This window comes from Dipodomys spectabilis, unplaced genomic scaffold, assembly GCF_019054845.1.
Source record: "Dipodomys spectabilis isolate Male_0828 unplaced genomic scaffold, ASM1905484v1 ptg000329l, whole genome shotgun sequence".
In the NCBI taxonomy this organism is placed as follows: domain Eukaryota; kingdom Metazoa; phylum Chordata; class Mammalia; order Rodentia; family Heteromyidae; genus Dipodomys; species Dipodomys spectabilis.
Genome location: NW_024871006.1, coordinates 5,119,426 through 5,137,450, shown reverse-complemented (window position 1 = coordinate 5,137,450; position 18,025 = coordinate 5,119,426). Strand labels below are relative to the sequence as shown.

The 18,025-nt window shown below is 46.2% G+C and overlaps 1 protein-coding gene across 3 annotated transcripts in view; it reads left to right on the top strand.

Annotated features, from left to right (window-relative positions):
* Rnf157 (ring finger protein 157) overlaps positions 1-18,025 on the top strand; it is a 67,359-nt gene that overhangs the window by 30,678 nt on the left and 18,656 nt on the right. For all 3 annotated transcript variants that reach the window (XM_042702590.1, XM_042702591.1, XM_042702592.1), the window contains exons 3-11: positions 5,123-5,211; positions 8,003-8,149; positions 9,913-10,030; positions 10,400-10,466; positions 10,866-10,909; positions 11,943-11,990; positions 14,703-14,774; positions 15,269-15,428; positions 15,559-15,671. In XM_042702590.1, the coding sequence (XP_042558524.1) occupies positions 5,123-5,211; positions 8,003-8,149; positions 9,913-10,030; positions 10,400-10,466; positions 10,866-10,909; positions 11,943-11,990; positions 14,703-14,774; positions 15,269-15,428; positions 15,559-15,671 (858 nt within the window). The remainder of the gene's footprint in view (positions 1-5,122; positions 5,212-8,002; positions 8,150-9,912; positions 10,031-10,399; positions 10,467-10,865; positions 10,910-11,942; positions 11,991-14,702; positions 14,775-15,268; positions 15,429-15,558; positions 15,672-18,025) is intronic.

Genomic DNA, 18,025 nt, shown 5'->3' with positions numbered 1-18,025 from the left:
GGCTGAGCCTCAGCTACGCTTCTGTCCCTGGCTGGAGGTGTTTGGAATGTAAATCATTCTCAGATCCAGGCTTATTTAGTACAGACACAGGCAGGCCAGTCCTGGGAGAATATTATACTCAAGTTCACTGGGCACCAGATACAAGGTATTGGGCCCCTGGCAGCCTGAACTAAAGGGGTTTACTGGGCCTTCACTGCCTCCTGGGCCTGGTTCAGTGCTCAGAAGGTAGTGAGAATGCTGAGTGAACAAGTCAATGTCCTTGTTCCTCAGAAACTGTGGGGGGAGGAAGCTCTATGGCTGCTGCCAGTTCCTCGACATGGCCCCGCCTAGATGTACATTTGTGTTGTGCACAGTGTCTATTAGAGCCCACCACAGAAAAAGGATTTTGTTATGCTGTGCTCCTAGTCAGCCCTGCTCTGTGGAGAGAGACTTCGAGGACTCCTGTGAAAGTCTAAAAGGAGCGTGTGTTCGATGTGCGTGGAGCTCCGCCTGCTTCCACACTGGCACACAGCTGGGCACCGCTTGCAGCCCTGTCCCCTCCCAGGTTCCTACAGGCCCCTGTCTGAGAGCAGTTGGCAGATGTGTGAGCAGATGTGCTGGCCCACACAGCTGCAGGAGCCAGTGTGGCTTCTGCCCGCGGACATACCTGCATTCCGAGCCTTCCCACTACTCTCTAGCCCTGGACCTCAAATAGTTACATAAGCCTTTTTTGTCTCTTCCTTCCTTCCTTCCTTCCTTGGTTTTTTGCTTTTGGTTGTAGGGCTTGAACTCAGGCCTAGATGCTGTCCTAAGCCTCTCTGTGCTCAAGGCTAGCTAGCGCTCTACCACTTGTGCCATAGCACCACTTTTGGTTTTTGAGTAGTTAATTGGAGATAAGAGTCTCATGGGGACTTCTCTGCCCAGGTTGGCTTCAAACCACAATCCCCAGATCTCAGCCTCCTGAGTAGTTAGGATGACAGGCGTGAGCTGGGCCTTTTGAGCCTCAGTTCTTCATCTGCTCAGTGGGTCTGTTAACACTGACCTTCTTCATTCTCCCAGCCAGTCACCATAGTTTGGGTTTGCTGTCAATCTATCCTCTAAGAGCTTAAGGTTTGGAGTGAGAGGAGACATGTTACTTCATGTTGAGAACAGGAAATAAGACTATATATGAACAGCTACAGTGGCACATGCCTGTAGTCTCAGCTGCTTAGAAAGAAGGTAACTGTTTGAGGCTAGCCTGGGCAAACAGCAAAACTCTGTTTCAGTAAATAAGCTAGGTGGAAGGCATAGATCAGAAGATCTTGGAAAACATAAGATCCTATCTGAAAAATAACCTAATGCAGAAGGGCTAGGATGTGACTCAAATGGTAGAACACTAGCTTAGCAAGTACAAGGCCCTGAGTTCAAATCCCAATAGTGCAAACAAAGAAGGGAAAAGGATTATCTGACCAGTAGGTGTATGATGGTCATTCAACAGAACGAATGAGACTATACTTAATGACACTGATGTATGTAAAAGGCCTTGAGTTCATGCACCCTAGAATGTGGTCTGAGGAAGAGGAAGGCACTCTTTATCTCCAGTTAACCACCAAAACAAAAAAACAAAAAAACCCTGGAAATAGAGCTGTGGTTCAAGTGGTAGAGAACTAGCCTTGAGTGAAAAAAGACTCAAAGACAGTGCCCAGACCCAGAGTTCAAGCCCCAGGACCGGCACGCACACGCACACGTGCACACAGAGACCCTGAGCTGGGGTATAGCTCGGTGACAGTGCTAGCCTAGCACGCCCAAGGTTCTAGGCTCCACCCGGCACGGAAGGCAGGGAGGCAGAGGCCTGGGCAGGGCTGAGGGAAGCTTTCTGGGGCAGCGTGCCATGGACTCTGGAAGGGACAGTGAGTGAAAGACTGTCGCTTGCTTTTCCTTTTATATAAGCTATAAGTAGAGGAAGTGAACCTCTGGTTTTACCCTGAAGTAAGGGGTTTCTTCTTTCTTTTTTTGGGGGGGGGGGTCAGTTGTGGGGCCTGAGCTCTGGGCCTGAGCGCTGTCCCTCAGCTCAAGGCTAACGCTCTATCACTTGAGCCACAGTGTCACTTCTGGCTTTTTCTGCTTATGTGATGCTGAGGCATCAAACCCAGGGCCTCATGCATGCAAGGCAAGCACTCTACCACTGAGTCACCTTCCCAGCCCTGATTTGCATTTCTTTATGGCCAGGAATGATGAGCATTTCCTCATGTGTCCCATTGCAAATTCCATTTCTCCTTCAAGACCCCCAGATCACACACTACTTCTTCCCTGAAGCCCCTCCCGGGTTACCTCAACCAGAAGTGATTGCTTCCTTCATTGCCTTTTTCACACACACACACACACACACACACACACACACACACTCCCACTCAGTAGTTATTCATGTGGCTTTCTCATTATCTACCAACACAGCTCCCTGAAGGCAGGGCCTTTTCTTTCCCACTTTAAACCTCTGCTTAGACCTAGCCCTGGTGGTACACATAGAATGTGGGGCATAAACACAAGGCCCCCAAAACACTAAGGGGTTGATACAAGTCTGTGGACAGAATGAGATTCTACTAGACAGATTTTTGCTATGTATGGGGGATGGGGACGGGGATAAAGTGTAACCGTGGCCTTAACAGGGCTGCCATCTGTCTCTTCCCTGAATATCTTGTGTTTTCTGCCAAAGTCATCAGACTGGACAGAGTGCTGGGGCTTTCTCTCCTTTTGCATTTCTTCAGTGAGGGATGGAGGGGAGAAAGGATAAAGAGAGAGGGGAAAAAAGTCTATTTTTAAAAATATTTTTTTTCTAACTCGGTTTCTGGATAACTCCTGAGTAACTACACAAATGAAGTGATTAATTTTGCTACTCCTGAAAAAAAAAAAAGTTTTTTTCTAATCCCAAAGTCATTTATTTTGGCTTTAGAGTAGACTAGCATTTGTGTCGGCTTTTCCTGCCTAATTACTTTTTGCTTAAGCTTATTTGTAAATTGTTTTAAATTCCTAGAGTCTGACAGTCTCCAGTCTGAGACCAATAGGATGGGGAAATAGAGAAAGGCTGCGGGTAGGAGCCGGACTCAGCCTTGGGCACCACAACTTGGCAGAATGGTTCCCAAAGTCTTAAAAATATGCTTACTCTTTGATCCAGTAATTCCACTCCTAGGAATGTGTCCCAAGGAAATAATGAAACAAGCTTGCAGAACGCTGGGGCAAAGGTATTCACAGCCTCTACATCAGCAAAAGCCAACTTAAAACACCGAAGAATGCGGACTTGATTAAGTAGAGGAGGCAGTTACCTCCACACGCTCGCCATCCAGCTGTGGGTGTCTTATATGGAAGAGAGCCTGGAAATGTGCACAATACCAAGTAACACTAGATTGGGGGCTGAGGGGGAACGGATGGAGGGAGGGATTTTATTTTGTGGTATAACACATTGTGTAACTTTGGTATCACTGGATAATAAAGTTAGGACTATTTTGTCCTTCTTTGTATTTCTTAACTTTTCTGCTTATATATGTAATGTTTCATTGGTAAAAATAGCTACCTTAAAAAAAACTATGATTTAAAAAAAATTTGTTTTTGTTTTTGAGTACTGGGATTTGAACCCAGGGCTTTTCCCTTGCTGGAATCTTGACACATTAGTCAGGCTTATGTCTAGCAAGGCTAAGCCTCCGAGTTCAAGCCCCAGTGCCACCAAAAAAAAAATTATATTGCCCAAATAATGGAAACATTTTAAATCATCCCCAGTGAAAATTTGTACTTTTTACCTTTTCCTTAACCTTTCATTGTCATCAGCTCAGAACTTCAAACCCAGATGCTGAGTGGGAAAGAGAGAGCACATGATAAATAAGGAAGACCACCATAGGCCTCTGAGACCCCCAAGTACCTCAGCTCCCGCACTCAGGACCAGCTCCAGGGACATTCATTCTGCATTGTCTGAACTGCCAGCTCTGTGCCCTCGGCAGAGTTCTTTTTTATTTGAAGTTCCTGAATTCCTAGGGTAGCTCACCATGCCACTGGAAGAAGAGCTTACAGGCTTGCCTCTTGTTTTTTTTAAATTAATTCTCTGTGTTTTAAACCAATGTTTAAGCTTCATGGAATGAGGGGGAAAAAACAAACAAATAAAAACAAAAATAAAGAACAGATGCCCTGTCACTCACCCCTGTAATCGTAGCTACTCAAGAGGCTGAGATCTGAGGACTGTGGTTCAAAGCCAGTCCAGGCAGGAAAGTCTGTGAGACTTTTAATCTCCAAGTAAGTACCAAAAAAGCCAGAAGTAAAATTGTGGCTCAAGTGGTAGAGCTTGATCAAAGAAGCCAAGGGACAATGTCCAGGCCCTAAGTTCAGGCCCCAGGACAAGCAAAAACAAAATAAAACAGCCTGCCACTGGTAGCTCACGCCTATGATCCTGAGTACTCAGGACACTGAGATCTGAGATTTTTTTTTTTGGTTAGTCATGAGGCTTGAACGTGGGACCTGGGCCTGTTGCTGAACTCTTTGCTCAAGGCTAGCACTCTATCACTTAGAGACCTAGGGCTACTTCCAGTTTTCTGGTGCCCAGCCTGAGCAAGAGAGACTTTTTTTTTTGCCAGTCCTGAAGCTTGCTTGAACTCAGGGCCGGAGGCACTACCCTTGAGTTTCTTTTGTTCAAGCCTAGCACTCTACCACTTGAGCCACAGTGCCACTTCTGGCCTTTTCTGTTTATGTGGTACTGAGGAATTGAACACAGGGCTTCATGCATGCTAGGCAAGCACTATACCACATATAGCACTGAACCACTAAGCCACATTCCCAGCCCTCCAAGAGACTCTGATCTCCAGTGAATCATCAGGAAACCAGAAGTGGAGCTGTGGCTCAAAGTGGTAACATGCTAGCCTTGAGCAAAAGAGCTCAGGGATGTGAGTTAAAGCAAAAACAAAAACAAAAGCAAATAAATCTCAATCTATTGACAGCAAATCAAATCCCCATTCTCCTACTCGCTGTGACCTTGAGCACATCCTCTCTGTCTCCTGGCCTGTACAGAAAGTAGCTTTTCCTGCCTCACCTAACAAGGCTGATCTTCCTTCAGCCATACAGCGGTGTTCTGAGAGGCACAGTGACCGTCTTTGTGAACATTCTTCTCTCATTTTGTTTCTGGCAGTTTCCTTATGCTGCCCCACCTCCCCAAGAACCAGTGAAGACTCTGAGAAGCTTGATCAACATCCGAAAGGACACACTACGACTTGTCAAGTAAGTGCCCTAGGGCCTATTCCCAGCTGCCCTCCTTTTGGGATAGTGGACTTCTCATGAGACTCCTCAGCCCGACCTAGAGCCTCTGCCTTAGGCCTTAATGCCAGCTGGTAGGTCCCTGCTGGAGCCCTGTATCTGCACAAATGAGGCCTCTGAACTGGCTTGGGAGGGAAGGAAGGCCTTTCACTTGCCTAGAGCTGATAAATACTATTCCTGCTTTGAGGGAAAAGAGGAATTTTGTAGACACCCCATTATATTATATATTTCATTATAATAATGAGCTGTTCGAATTTGAAATATAAGATCCTTATGTTACCATTTATTTATGCAGGCACTGGGGCTTGAACTCAGCCTGGGTCACATGTCTACTTCTGGCTTTTTATTGTTGTTCTTGGTTGTAGGGCTTGAACTCAGGGCCTAGGCACTGTCCTTGAGTTCCTTTGCTCAAGGCTAGCACTCTATTGCTTTGAGCCGCAACTCAAATTCAAGGGTTTTTTTTGAGGGGTTAATTGGAGTCTCATGGGGACTTTTCTGTTCTGCCTGGGCTGGCTTTGAACCTTGATCCTCGGATCTCAGCTCCCTGAGTGGCTAGGATTATATTCATGAGCTAATAGCGCCCAGCTCGCGTCTAGCTTTTTGCTAGTTAATTAGAGATAAGAGTCTCACAGATTTGTCTGCCTGGGCTGGCTTTGAATCATTATCTTCAGTCTTGTAAGTAGCTAGAATTACAGGTGTCAGCCACTGGTGCCCAGCTTTACTGCTTATATATATATATATATATATATATATATATATATATTTTTTTTTTTTTTTTTTAATTTTTATTTTTTTTAAATTTTTTGGTTAGTCATGAGCCTGGCCCTGAGCTCTTTGCTCAAGGCTAACACTCTATCACTTTGAGACCTAGGGCTACTTCCAGGTTTCTGGTGGTTAATTGGAGATAAAGAGTCTCGTGGCCTTTCCTACCTGGGCTGGCTTTGAACAACAGTCCTCAGATCTCAGCCTCCGAAGTAGCTAGGATTACAGGGATGAGCCACTGGTGCCCGGTCACACCTTGCTTTTTTGAGAAGAAGTACTGGGGCTTGAACTCGGGAGCTTGCACTCGCTAGGTGTAGTCACTCTACTCCTTGAGCCATGCCCCAGCTCTGAGAAGCTAGGAGGGGCAGGGATCATGAGTGCTTATGGGATGGAGGCAAAGGGGGCTCAGAACGATTGTGAGAGAGTGTAGGGTAGTTGCTGTGCCCACATTCAGACAAGAGCCAAGAGGACGCCAAGATGATGAGCTGACAAGGCATGATGGCTCACAGCTACAATCTCAGGACTTGGGAGGCAGATTGGAAGATAGAGGGTTAGAGACCAGCCTGGTCTATGCAGTGAGAACCTATGCCAAAAAAAAAGAAGAAAACCAGCCACTGGTGACCCATGTTAGTAGTCCTAGCTACTCAGGAAGCTGAGATCTGAGGATTTTGGTTCAAAGCCAGCTTGGGCAGGAAAGTCAATGAGGCTCTTAGCTCCACTTTACCACTAGAAAACCAAAAGTGGAGATGTGGTTCAAAGTGTTAGAGCATTAGCTTTGAGCAAAAAAAAAAAAAAATCTCAGGGTCCTACAGAGAGTTTGGGTTGGAATTAGGGTAGTGTGTAAGAGACCAGCAACTGAAAGGGACAAGATGAGCACCAAGTTCAGGACAGTATCAGGTGACTCTGGCTAACCTGAAGGACGTGCAGACGCTGAAGTGATTGCTGGTTTATTGCGAGAGCCCTATATTGTGGGGATGGGGATGGCGGAGCTCCTCCATGGCACACATGAAGGTAGAGACCAAGACCTCATTTCTACATGAGGCAGCCAATAGATAATGCCGAAAACTGAAAATCAAGAACCATTGAACCTGGCATGCTGTTTAGAAACGTGGTTAAATGCGAAATGCTCAGCCAGAACAGATCTCCTCTGAAGAAGTAGAAAGGGAAAGAAGAAGGCCTGCTGTTTTGTTTTGTGTGTGTGTGTGTGTGTGTGTGTGTGTGTTTTAACAAGTATGTTGGAAACTATTTAAACTATGTGACTAATAACCTTGATTAAATAAAAAAATTAATCCAGGCTGGATGCAGTGTTCTTGCCTATAATCCCAGCCATATCAGGAGATGGAAATCAGGAGGATCACAATTTGAGGCCAGCCTGGACAAAAAAGAAAAAAAAAAAAGCAAGGTTCCATCTCAACCAAGAAGCTGGGTAGTGGTAGGAGTATGTCTATAAATCAAGCTATTAGCTAAAACATAGGTAGAAGGGTCACAATCTGAGATTAACCTCAGACAAAATGAACTCTTTGTGAAAAAGAGTTGAAGATATGGCTCAAAGGGACCTAAGCAAGCATAAAGCCCCAAATTCAAACCCTAGTACTTAAAAAATAATCTAGCATAGGTGTAACTAATAACATAATAACACTTGAACTCAGAGGCTGGGTACTGTCCCTGAGCTCTTTTGCTCAAGGCTAGTGTTCTACCACTTTGAGCCACAGCTGCACTTCTGGTTTTTTAAGTGGTTAATTGGACATAAGAAGTCTCACTGGGACTTTTCTGCCCTGGCTGACTTCGAACTACCATCCTGAGATCTTAACCTCCTGAGTGGCTAGGGTTACAGACATGAGTCACCAGCAACTGTCCCTGTGATCTTTCATAATAAAGATGTACATATATGTTAATGACCACAGAGAGAACCCCACGTGTTGTTTTAAAAAACAAGGTAAGTCTTAGTTCTGGTGTGCTGCCCCAGAATGCTGAGTCTTTTCTGGTTTTCTAGATGCGCTGAGGAAATCAAAAGCCCGGGAGAAGAGACTGGTAAAGCTAAGGTCCACTACAACGTCGAGTTTACCTTTGACACAGATGCTCGGGTGGCCATCACCATCTACTATCAAGCCACTGAGGAGTTCCAAAATGGTATCGCCAGGTAAGAACAGAGACTATACTTCCTTCCCAGATAGGAGGGGCCAGGCCGAGCTACTTACCCTTTGAGGGAAGCTTTTTTTTTCTTTTTTTCTGTTGTTCATGGGGCTTGAACTCTGGGCCTGGGCACTGTCCCTGAGCTTTTCAGCTCAAAGCTAGTGCTCTACCACTTGAGCCACAGCACCACTTCCAGTTTCCTGGTGGTCAATTGGAGATAAAAATCTCACAGACTTTCCTGCCCCTGCTGGCTTTGAACCATGATCCTCAGATCTCAGCCTCCTGAGTAGTAGGATTACAGGCGTGAGCCACCGGCCCCCAGCTTGGGAAACGTTTTTCTAATCAAGTGAGATCTCATTCTTGAATGTATACTTTCTTTTCCAAAAACGTTAACTTTTTTGCTTTCATTTGTGTCTTTGGTGGACAGTGACCTTAGATGCTGTTAAAAACCTGTTTAGCAGTTGGTTACCCATGGCTTATACCTATAACCCTAGTTACTTGGGAGGCTGAGAATGGGAAGATTGTGGTTCAAGGCCTGCTTAGGCAGGAAAGTCTGAGAGAGCCCTCAACAGGCAGCTGGGCATGGTGGTACATGCCTATCATCCTGAATTCTGTGGGAGACTGAGATTGGGTGGAACCTGGTTCCAGACTATCCTAGGCAGAAAAGAGTTCACAAGACCCCATTTCCACGGGCCTGATGTTGTATGCCTGTCATCTCAGCTTTGACTGGGAGCCTAAAACTGGCAGATTATCATAGTCCAGGCATACACTGGGCAGGAATCAAGATCCTCTTGAAAGTAGCTAGCACAAGCCAGGTGCTGGTGGCTTATGCCTATAATCGTAGTAGCTACTCAAGAGGTTGAGATCTGAGGATCATGGTTCAAAGCCAACCTTGGCAGGAAAATCCTGAGACTCATAACTACCAGAAAACCAGAAGTGGCACTGTGGCTCAAGTTGTAGAGCACTCGCCTTGAGCTGAAGAGTTCAGGCTCAGCACCCAGGCCCAGAGATTAAGTCTCCCCACTGCCCCCCACCCTCCACCCCCAAAAATAGCCCTCACAGAAAAGGGCTGGAGGGTCTGGGAAGGTGGCTCAGTGCTTGCATTGCATGCATGAGGCCCTGGGTTTGATTCCTCAGCACCACATAACTAGAAAAAAGCCTCAAGTGGTGCTGTGGCTTAAGTGATAGAGCGCTAGTCTTGAGCTGAAATGCTGAGGGACAGTGCCCGGGCCCAGAGTTCAGGTCACACAACCAACAAAAAAAGGGGGGGCGGGGCTAGAAAGCCTGGCACTGGTGGCTCACGCCTGTAATCCTAGCTACTCAGGAGGCTGAGTAGTTCAAAGCCAGCGGTTCAAAGCCAGCTGGGACAGGAAAGTGTGAGATTCTTATCTCTAATTGACCACCAGAAAACAGGAAGTGGCGCTGTGGCTCAAGTGGTAGAGTGCTAGTCTTGAGCTGAAGAGCTGAGTGACAGCACCCAGGCCCAGAGTTTGATCAAGCCCTAGGACTGACCAAAAACAAAGGGCTGGACTCATGGCTCAGCAGTTGAGTGCAGCAAGCACAAGTCATGACATCAAACCCCAATACTTTAAAACAAAAAGGAAAACAACAACAACAAAACTACTTAGCTACCTATCTGTAGGCCTTTTATTTTTATTTTTTCCTGTGCTTGAGCCTGTTGGAATTGAGAAACAGACATGAGATTGAGGGGACTGTCGGACTGTCTGGTTTAGATTCTAACTTTAGTTCTGCTTCCCACTTGATGTACAGCTACATTCCAAAAGACAACAGCCTGCAATCGGAGACTGTGCACTACAAGCGAGGGGTGTGCCAGCAGTTCTGCCTGCCCTCTCACACCGTGGACCCCTCGGAGTGGGCCGAAGAGGAGGTGAGTGGCCTTTGCTGGAGATGGCCAGCACCCAGGAGCTTCCTGGAACCCAGGCCAGCAGCAGAGGCTCTGCCTGGACACTTAGGACCATGTTCACCTTTATACCCAGTGACTTCTTCATTCCCCTAAAGGAAACACCTGTCCTTGTTCCTCCCATGCCGATGTAGCCTCGTTACCTAGGCCTCTCTGAGAAGAGGAACTGAAGGTTAGAGGCTTTAACTGGGGGCCTTCAGTTCAACAGTCTTGGGGAGGTTGATGAATATGGCACAATAGACGCGGGTAACATTTCCTGCCAGTGCCTTCATTTTTGGTGGGTGTTTCAGCCATCTACATGTGTTGTGTCCTGTTTTGTTCTCTTCCCCCCTGCAGCTCAGCTTTGATCTGGACCGAGAGGTTTACCCTCTGGTGGTGCACGCTGTGGTGGATGAAGGCGACGGTAGGGGTGTCTCCGTCTTCCTTTGGGTGTGTGCTGCCCTGATGGGGCACAGTCCTGCAGAAGCTGTGGCCAGAATAACACACCTTCTCTAGGGGGGTCTTAGCCCGTCCTATCTGAGTCCAGCTCCTTGGGCTACAACGGGGAAGTGCTGGGCCTACAACAGGCCCCAGCTGGAGATAGCCCAGCACCGTGGCTTTGTGTGTGTGTGGGAATATGCCAGTACTGGGGCTTGAACTCAGGTCCTCTCACTCTTCCTTAGCTTTATCATTCAGTTCTGGTGCTCTGCCACTTGAGCCACAGCTCCATTTCCAGTACCGTGGCTCTACAGACTGTGGGAAGTGGAAGGTGGGCATCAGAGGTGCAGTTGGCCTTCTTTACCTGTGTGCCTGTTTCTTTCAGAATATTTCGGCCATTGCCATGTATTGCTGGGTACGTTTGAAAAGGTAAATTATCACTTCAACATATATTTAATGCTTTCTTTTTTTAATTTTGTAAAATTATCTTCAAGTAGTTATGCAAAGGAATTGCCATTTCACAAAACAGTTAATGGATGCCGTATATTTTGGTCCATGTCACCTTTCAACATTCTCACCCATTTACATTTAACACTTTCTTTTTGTTTGTTTGTTTGTTTGTCGGTTGTGGGGCTTGAACTCAGGTACTGCCCCTAAGCTTTTGTTTTTTGTTTTTTGTTTTTTCTGGTCCTTGGGCTTGAACTCTGGGCCTGGGCACTGTCCCTGAGCCTCTTTGTGCTCATAGCTAGCACTCTACCAGTTGAGCCACAGCGCTACTTCTGGCTTTTTCTGAATAGTTTACTGGAGATAAGAAAATTGTGTGGGGGCTGGGAAGGTGGCTCAGTGGTAGAGCGCTTGCCTTGCATGCATGAGGCCCTGGGTTCAATTCCTCAGCACCACATAAGCAGGAAAAAAAAAAGCCAGAAGTGGTGCTGTGGCTCAAGTGGTAGAGTGCTAGCCTTGAGCTGAAGAGCTGAGAGACAGTGCCCAGGCCCAGAGTTCAGGCCCCACGACTGGACCCAAAAAAAAAAAAAAGAAAATCTCATGGATTTTTCTGCTTGAGCTGGCTTTGAACTGTGATCCTCAGATCTTAGCCTCCTGAGTAGCTAGGATTACAGGTGTGAACCACCAGCGCCTGGCCAACATTTAACACTTTCTTTCCCTGTTTTCAGGCTCGCCTGAGCTCAGAATAGTTAGGCTTGGGGAGGTATTAAACAGGTGTTAGAATGCAGCTGGCTCTGACAAATTTTCAATGCTGCATGACCTTTGACCCCTCAAGCCTAGCCTCAGCCTCATCCTAAAATTACCAGTTAGATGTGATCACTGCAAGACCTTCATAGTCATTAGATTTTGCAATTCCATTTTGTGTAGGCCCAAGAACATGTAACGCTATAGAACAGCCACAGGTGTGAGGTGCGGTAAGCTTTCTGCTTTGGTTGTAACCATCGTATTTTCATTCCAGCACACAGATGGGACTTTCTGTGTCAAGCCCCTCAAACAGAAGCAGGTGGTAAGTATCTGAGGGCCAGGGGCTACTGGATCTCTTTCTTTCTCTCTCTCTAACTCTTTTGCTAAATATTCTTTTTCCCTCTCTTCTTTCTTTTGTGTAATCAAGGGAAAAAAGTAAAAAGGAGCACTTTTGTGTGCTAGAAACCACTTGGGTGGCCTGGAAGGAACGCTGACGGTGGGTCTCTAAGGCTGGGGAATTGCTAGTGCTAAGGCCTCTCTATCTGCACAAGGACTCGAGAAATGAAAGGACAAGATTTATCTCTTGGCATTAGACTGGGAGACTTTTTTATTTCAAATGTCAGGGTGAGAAACACTTCAAGCAAAAGGTCTAAAGTATCGGGGTGCAATTCAGAGACTATATTAGCGCCCTTGGCTTCATTTATTCCCCCATTCCTTTCCCACAATTCGGTTTGCAGACCTTTGGCCCTTCCAGCACAACAAGCAAGGTCTGAATATGTCAGCTAGAAGGCTGAGCCCACACCATGAGCCACACTTTGCTTTGCCCTCCTCCATAGGTGGGAGGATCCTCCGTGGAGGGTGAGGGGCAGTGCTGCCCTGGCACTGGTTATAGCCTGGTGGAGAGGTGAATCATCACAGTCGCCACGAGGAGGTGGGAGCAGGTGGGAAGGGCAGGGCTGACACAAGAGAGACACAAGAGAGGCCTTGCTTCAGATGAGTGATAGGCGTCCGATTCTACATGAGTACATTCTTCTGTTTTAGGTACTTGCCCCTCAGTTAATGAGGCCAATAGTAGCCAATAATACTTTTGTATAAATTAGTTGATAAGGTCACGTCCTTTTCCGCATAGTTATTATGTTGAAACAAATTTTAGAACAAAGCAGGGAGGCTAGGTACCAGATGGCTCATACCTGTTACTAGCTATACAGGAGGCTGAGATCTGAGGATTGCAGTTTAAAGCTAGCCTGGGTGGGGTAGTGCATGAGGCTTTTCAATTAACTAGCAAAAAAGTCACAGCAAAGCTGTGGCTCAAGTGGTAGAATGCCAGCCTTGAGTGAAAGAAAGCTAAGCGACAAAAGCCACACACACACACACACACACACACACACACACACTCAGAGAGACCATAGCTCCTGAGCCCAAGGTGCTGTCTAGGCAGTCCAGCCTTGAGTACTTACAGGGAAGGCTTAGTTAGCCAAGAGGGAAGCATAGCTTGAAGGAAATAGTCTATTTTCCTCTTGTTGGATTTGCATTAGTAATAAACCATCCCACTGGAGAGGAAGCTGTCAACTCCAAGATAATGGGGTGTCTGAAAGCAGAGATGAGGAAATAGGAGAAGTAGACTTCTGGAGGGAAATAAAGGGAGAGCCAGCTTTGGCACCAACATGACCTTAGGATCCGACGTTGACAGCTGAAGTGTGTGGTGCTATTAGATAGTCCCTGCTACTCAGAAGTCTGAGACCAGCATAGGCAACATGTCTCCAAAAAAACAAGCCGGGCATGGTATACAGACTCGTAAGTACTCAAAAGGTAGAGGAAGGAGTTTGGGAAGTTGAAGCTAGCCTAGGCTATACAGTGAGATCCTGTCTCAAAACAAGAACCAAGAAAAAGGGGCTGGGAAGGTGGCTCAGTGGGAGAGTGCTTGCCTCGCATGCATGAGATCCTGGGTTCGATTCCTCAGCATCACATAAGCAGAAAAAGCTGGAAGTGGCACTGTGGCTCCAGTGGTAGAGTGCTGGCCTTGAGCTGAAGAGCTGAGGGACAGCGCCCAGGTCCAGAGTTCAGGCCCCACAACCAACCAAAAAAAAAAAAAGACAGAAAGAAAGAAAGGACAAAGAAAAAGAAAAACAAAAAAAGTAACCAGGCCAAGAGTTAGACATGTTAGACAAAGGATGTTCCACTTGGATTCCTTGGCCATCTATGTTTTTCTCTCTGCCTCTTTCTCCCTGCACATTTCTTCTTCTTTCTCTTCTCTATACTTTTGTCCTTATTATGTCTGAAGTGAAATTTTCTTACATAGTGTTTCTTTTTTTCCCTGTTGGTTGTGGGGCTTGAACTCCGCCTGGGGTCTGTCCCTGAGCTTTTTCACTCAAGGCTAGCACTCTGCAACTTTGAGCCACAGCACACTTCTGGCTTTCTAGTTGTTAATTGGAGATGAGTCTTATGGAAACGGGGAGCCAGTGGCTCACGCCTGTATTCCTAGCTACTCAGGAGGCTGAGATCTGAGGATCACGGTTCAAAGCCAGCCCAGGCAGGAAAGTCCATGAGACTCTTATCTCTGATAAACCACTAGAAAACCAGAAGTGTCACTGTGGCTCAAGCGGTAGAGTGCTTGCCTTGAACTGAAGAGCGCAGGGACAGCACTCAGGCCCAGAGTTCAAGCCCCAGGACCGACCCAAAAAAAAAAAAAAAGAGTCTCATGGACTTTCCTGCCCAGAATGGCTTCAAACCATGATCCTCAGATCTCAGCCTCCTGAGATTGCAGGCGTGAGCCACCAGCACCAGCTGTATTTATTTCCCTTTTGATACATACTCTTCTGTCCTCTTTCTGATTTATGCCTTTCCTAACCATTCATAAAAGGGAGCCACCACACAAGTCTTAACCATCTGGTTTGTGGAATGTCATGTTCCCTGCCAGATGTTCAGTGGGTAAATTAAGATGTGATTCTTCACTGTGAACCCATCATCCTGAGCTCAGCGGCGGCTGGTGGGGGCTCCTCTACGGTCTCCTTCAGCTTCTCTGTTGGCCCTTCAGGTAGACGGGGTCAGCTACCTCCTTCAGGAGATCTACGGAATAGAAAACAAGTACAACACACAGGATTCTAAGGCAAGTTTGGTTCAAAGTTTTGTTGTATACTCTGTGGGGCTAGGGCTGAGGAGCCTGGTGAGCCAGGTCTAGAGCTGTTGGAAAGCATTCAGCTCATCTGATTTCTGTCTGTGGAAATGAAGTAGGCTACTCAGGACTTGTTCTTCTGTACTAGGCTCTGTTGAACTCCATTTGCCAGGAGGAAATGGAGTTCACTCCCCATTTGCCCTGATCTGTGTGGGCTACTAGGTTCCTTCAGCTCAGATGATCAGAGGAATGCCAGAGTTGGACCTCTGAGGCTGAGCTCAGAGCTGCCCTCCCCTCCAAGCTCCCTAACCCCCACCTCTGTCCTGCAGATGAGCTGTTCTCAGAGGCAGCGAGACTGTGCACCATAAAGTACTGGCCTAGGTTTTGTTCCTAGTCCTTGTCTCTGCTCTTCAACTAGCTGCTTTGTAAATAAAGTACAGGACATCAAGGCTTTATGTCATTGCCTATTATTACTGTCTCCCTGGCAGGTGGCCGAGGATGAAGTGAGCGACAACAGTGCCGAGTGTGTGGTGTGTCTCTCGGATGTCCGGGACACCTTGATCCTGCCCTGCCGCCACCTCTGCTTGTGTAACACCTGTGCGGACACCCTGCGCTACCAGGCCAATAACTGCCCCATCTGCCGGCTCCGTAAGCCCTAGGTGGTGGAGGGAAGGCAGGGAACCCAAGAATGGCATTACCCTGATTGCTATAGGGAGGGAGCAAGGTTCACCTTAATCCTGTAGCAGGATGTCCTGATTGCCTGTTTTCTTCTTCACAGCCTTCCGGGCACTGCTTCAGATCCGAGCCATGAGGAAAAAACTGGGCCCCTTGTCCCCAACCAGCTTTAATCCCATCATCTCCTCTCAGACATCTGACTCTGAGGAACACTCGGTGAGTTGGGCACAGAACCATGGGATTGGGATTCGAGCGCTAAGGCTTTCATGGAGTTTAACTCTTTTTTTTTTCTTTTTAAAGCTTTTACCTTTTGTCCCTTTTTTTTTTTTTTTTTTGGTCTTTAGACAGGGTCTCACCATGTAGCCCAAGCTGGCCTCACACTTGCTGGCTTTGACCTTCTTTACCCGGCTTTACAGCATGAAATTGAACCTGGCCAGGCTAATAGATTTGCTAGACTAAGCTCATGGTCTATTAATATTACTCAGGCATCCTGTCCAATGAATACTTACATTCCTAAAAACAATTTGCTGTGGTTCACTACATTGGGGCCCACCTCTAGAGTTCCCCAAGCAGAAACAGGGATGATTGCATTTTTGGTTTTGTTTTGGGGTTTTTTTTGGTGTTCATGGGGCTTGAACCCTGGGCCTGAATATTGTCCCTCAGCTTTTCAGCTCAAGGCAAGCACTCTACCACTTGAGTCACAACACCACTTCTGGTTTTCTGGTGGTTAATTGGAGATAAGAATCTCACGGACTTTCCTTCCTAAGCTGGCTTTGAACCCAGATCCTCAGATCGCAGCCTCCTGAGTAACTAGGATGACTGGCGTGAGCCACTGGCACCCAGTGGATGATTGTTTTTATTTGAATAAAATTGTACTACCTTTATTTGAATCCTTGAGGAAGTTGACTTTTTTTGGTACTATTTTGGGTTTATTTTATTTTCATTATCTATGTTATATAAAAGGGTTTCAATTCAACCCATCAGGAAGATAACTTTTTCTCTGTCCCAGTTCATGGTTTCGGTGACTGGGAGTCAAGTGGACAGTAACTGACCCCATGCAACCATATAAGAACAATGCTGGGATCAAGTGCCTCACAGCTGTAGGGCAGCGGCTGTGGGCTGGGATAAACTCAGGTAGAGTGCTGGCCCTGGTACGCCTGAGGTCCTTGGTTCCATCCCCAGCACTGGAAAAAGAAGACATCATGTTTTTTCTTACGTCAACCCACTGATGGGAGAGATTTACTGTGCAGTGAATGGTATTGGTATAATTCGTTTACTGTTCAGAGAGGAAAAATCAGTGTAGCACTTTAATTCTTATCAGATAACAAATTGCAGATAATTGTTAGCTTTGTTAAAAGTGCAAATGCTGCATTAAAAATCTTAAATAAATTAAACATGACTATTTGGATAGAGAAAGATTCCTTTAAGTTCTCAGCAATAGAAAACTACAAAGAAAAAAAAAATCTAAATCTACTCAAAACTTCAGAGTTAAGCCAGGTGCTGGTGGCTCACTTGTGTAATCCTAGCTACCCAGGAGGCTGAGAACTGAGCATCATGGTTCAAAGCCAGCCTGGGCAGGAAAAGTCCATGAGACCCTTATCTCCAATAAACCACTCAGAAAAACAGAAGTGGCACTGTGGCTCAAGTGGTAGAGCGCTAGCCTTGAGCTAAAGAGCTGAGGGACAGTACCCAGGTCCAGAGTTAAAGCCCCGAAACCAACCCCCCTCCAAAAAAAGTCAAAATATTGGCAGCTTTTATATCAGAAGAAAGCCTAATAAAGCAGTAGATAAGTTAGCAAAAGGATATTAACAAAAATTATCATCTCTGGATACTCATGGCTCCTACCTGTAAGCCCTAGCTACAGAAGCTGAAATCTAAGGATCACAATTTGAAGTCAACCCATCTGGAAAGTCAGTGAGACTCTTATCTTCAATTAACCACCGAAAAGCCAGAAGTAGAGCTGTAATTGCTCAAGTGGTAGAGCACCAACCTTGGGCAAAAAAGCTCAGGGACAGTACTCAGTCCCTGAGTTCAAGCCCCAGGACTGGTACCAAATGAAAAAAGAAGGAAAGAAAATCTGAAGAAGGTATTTTTGTTTTGTTTACAGTTCTAGGGGTTGAATTCTGGGCTTATATACATTCTGGCCAGTGAGCTTCACATCCAGCTAGGAAAGAGCTTCATAAACATATATAAGGAGGTTCATGGGAGCCAACAGTAAGACATGTCTGCCATAGCTCAATACCAGCACTGGTAGAGTAATTAGGAAACTTACAGTTGTCTATAAAAAAGGTTTCAGAAAGGTAAGCAAATATTGATGTTGGGTGAAATAAGATATAGAATTGTTTCTTCCTTTCTTTTCTTCTTTTTATTGTTTGTACTAGTACTGGGACTTGAACTAAGGTCCTGGGCACTGGCCCTTAATAGCTTTTTTTCCCCCTGCTCAAGGCTGGTGCTGTACCACTTGAGGCCCAGCTCCACTTGTGGTTTTTTGCTAGTTAATTGGAGATCTGTCTCATAGACTTATCTGTCTAAACTGACTTTGAACCTCAATCCTGAGATCTCAGCCTCCT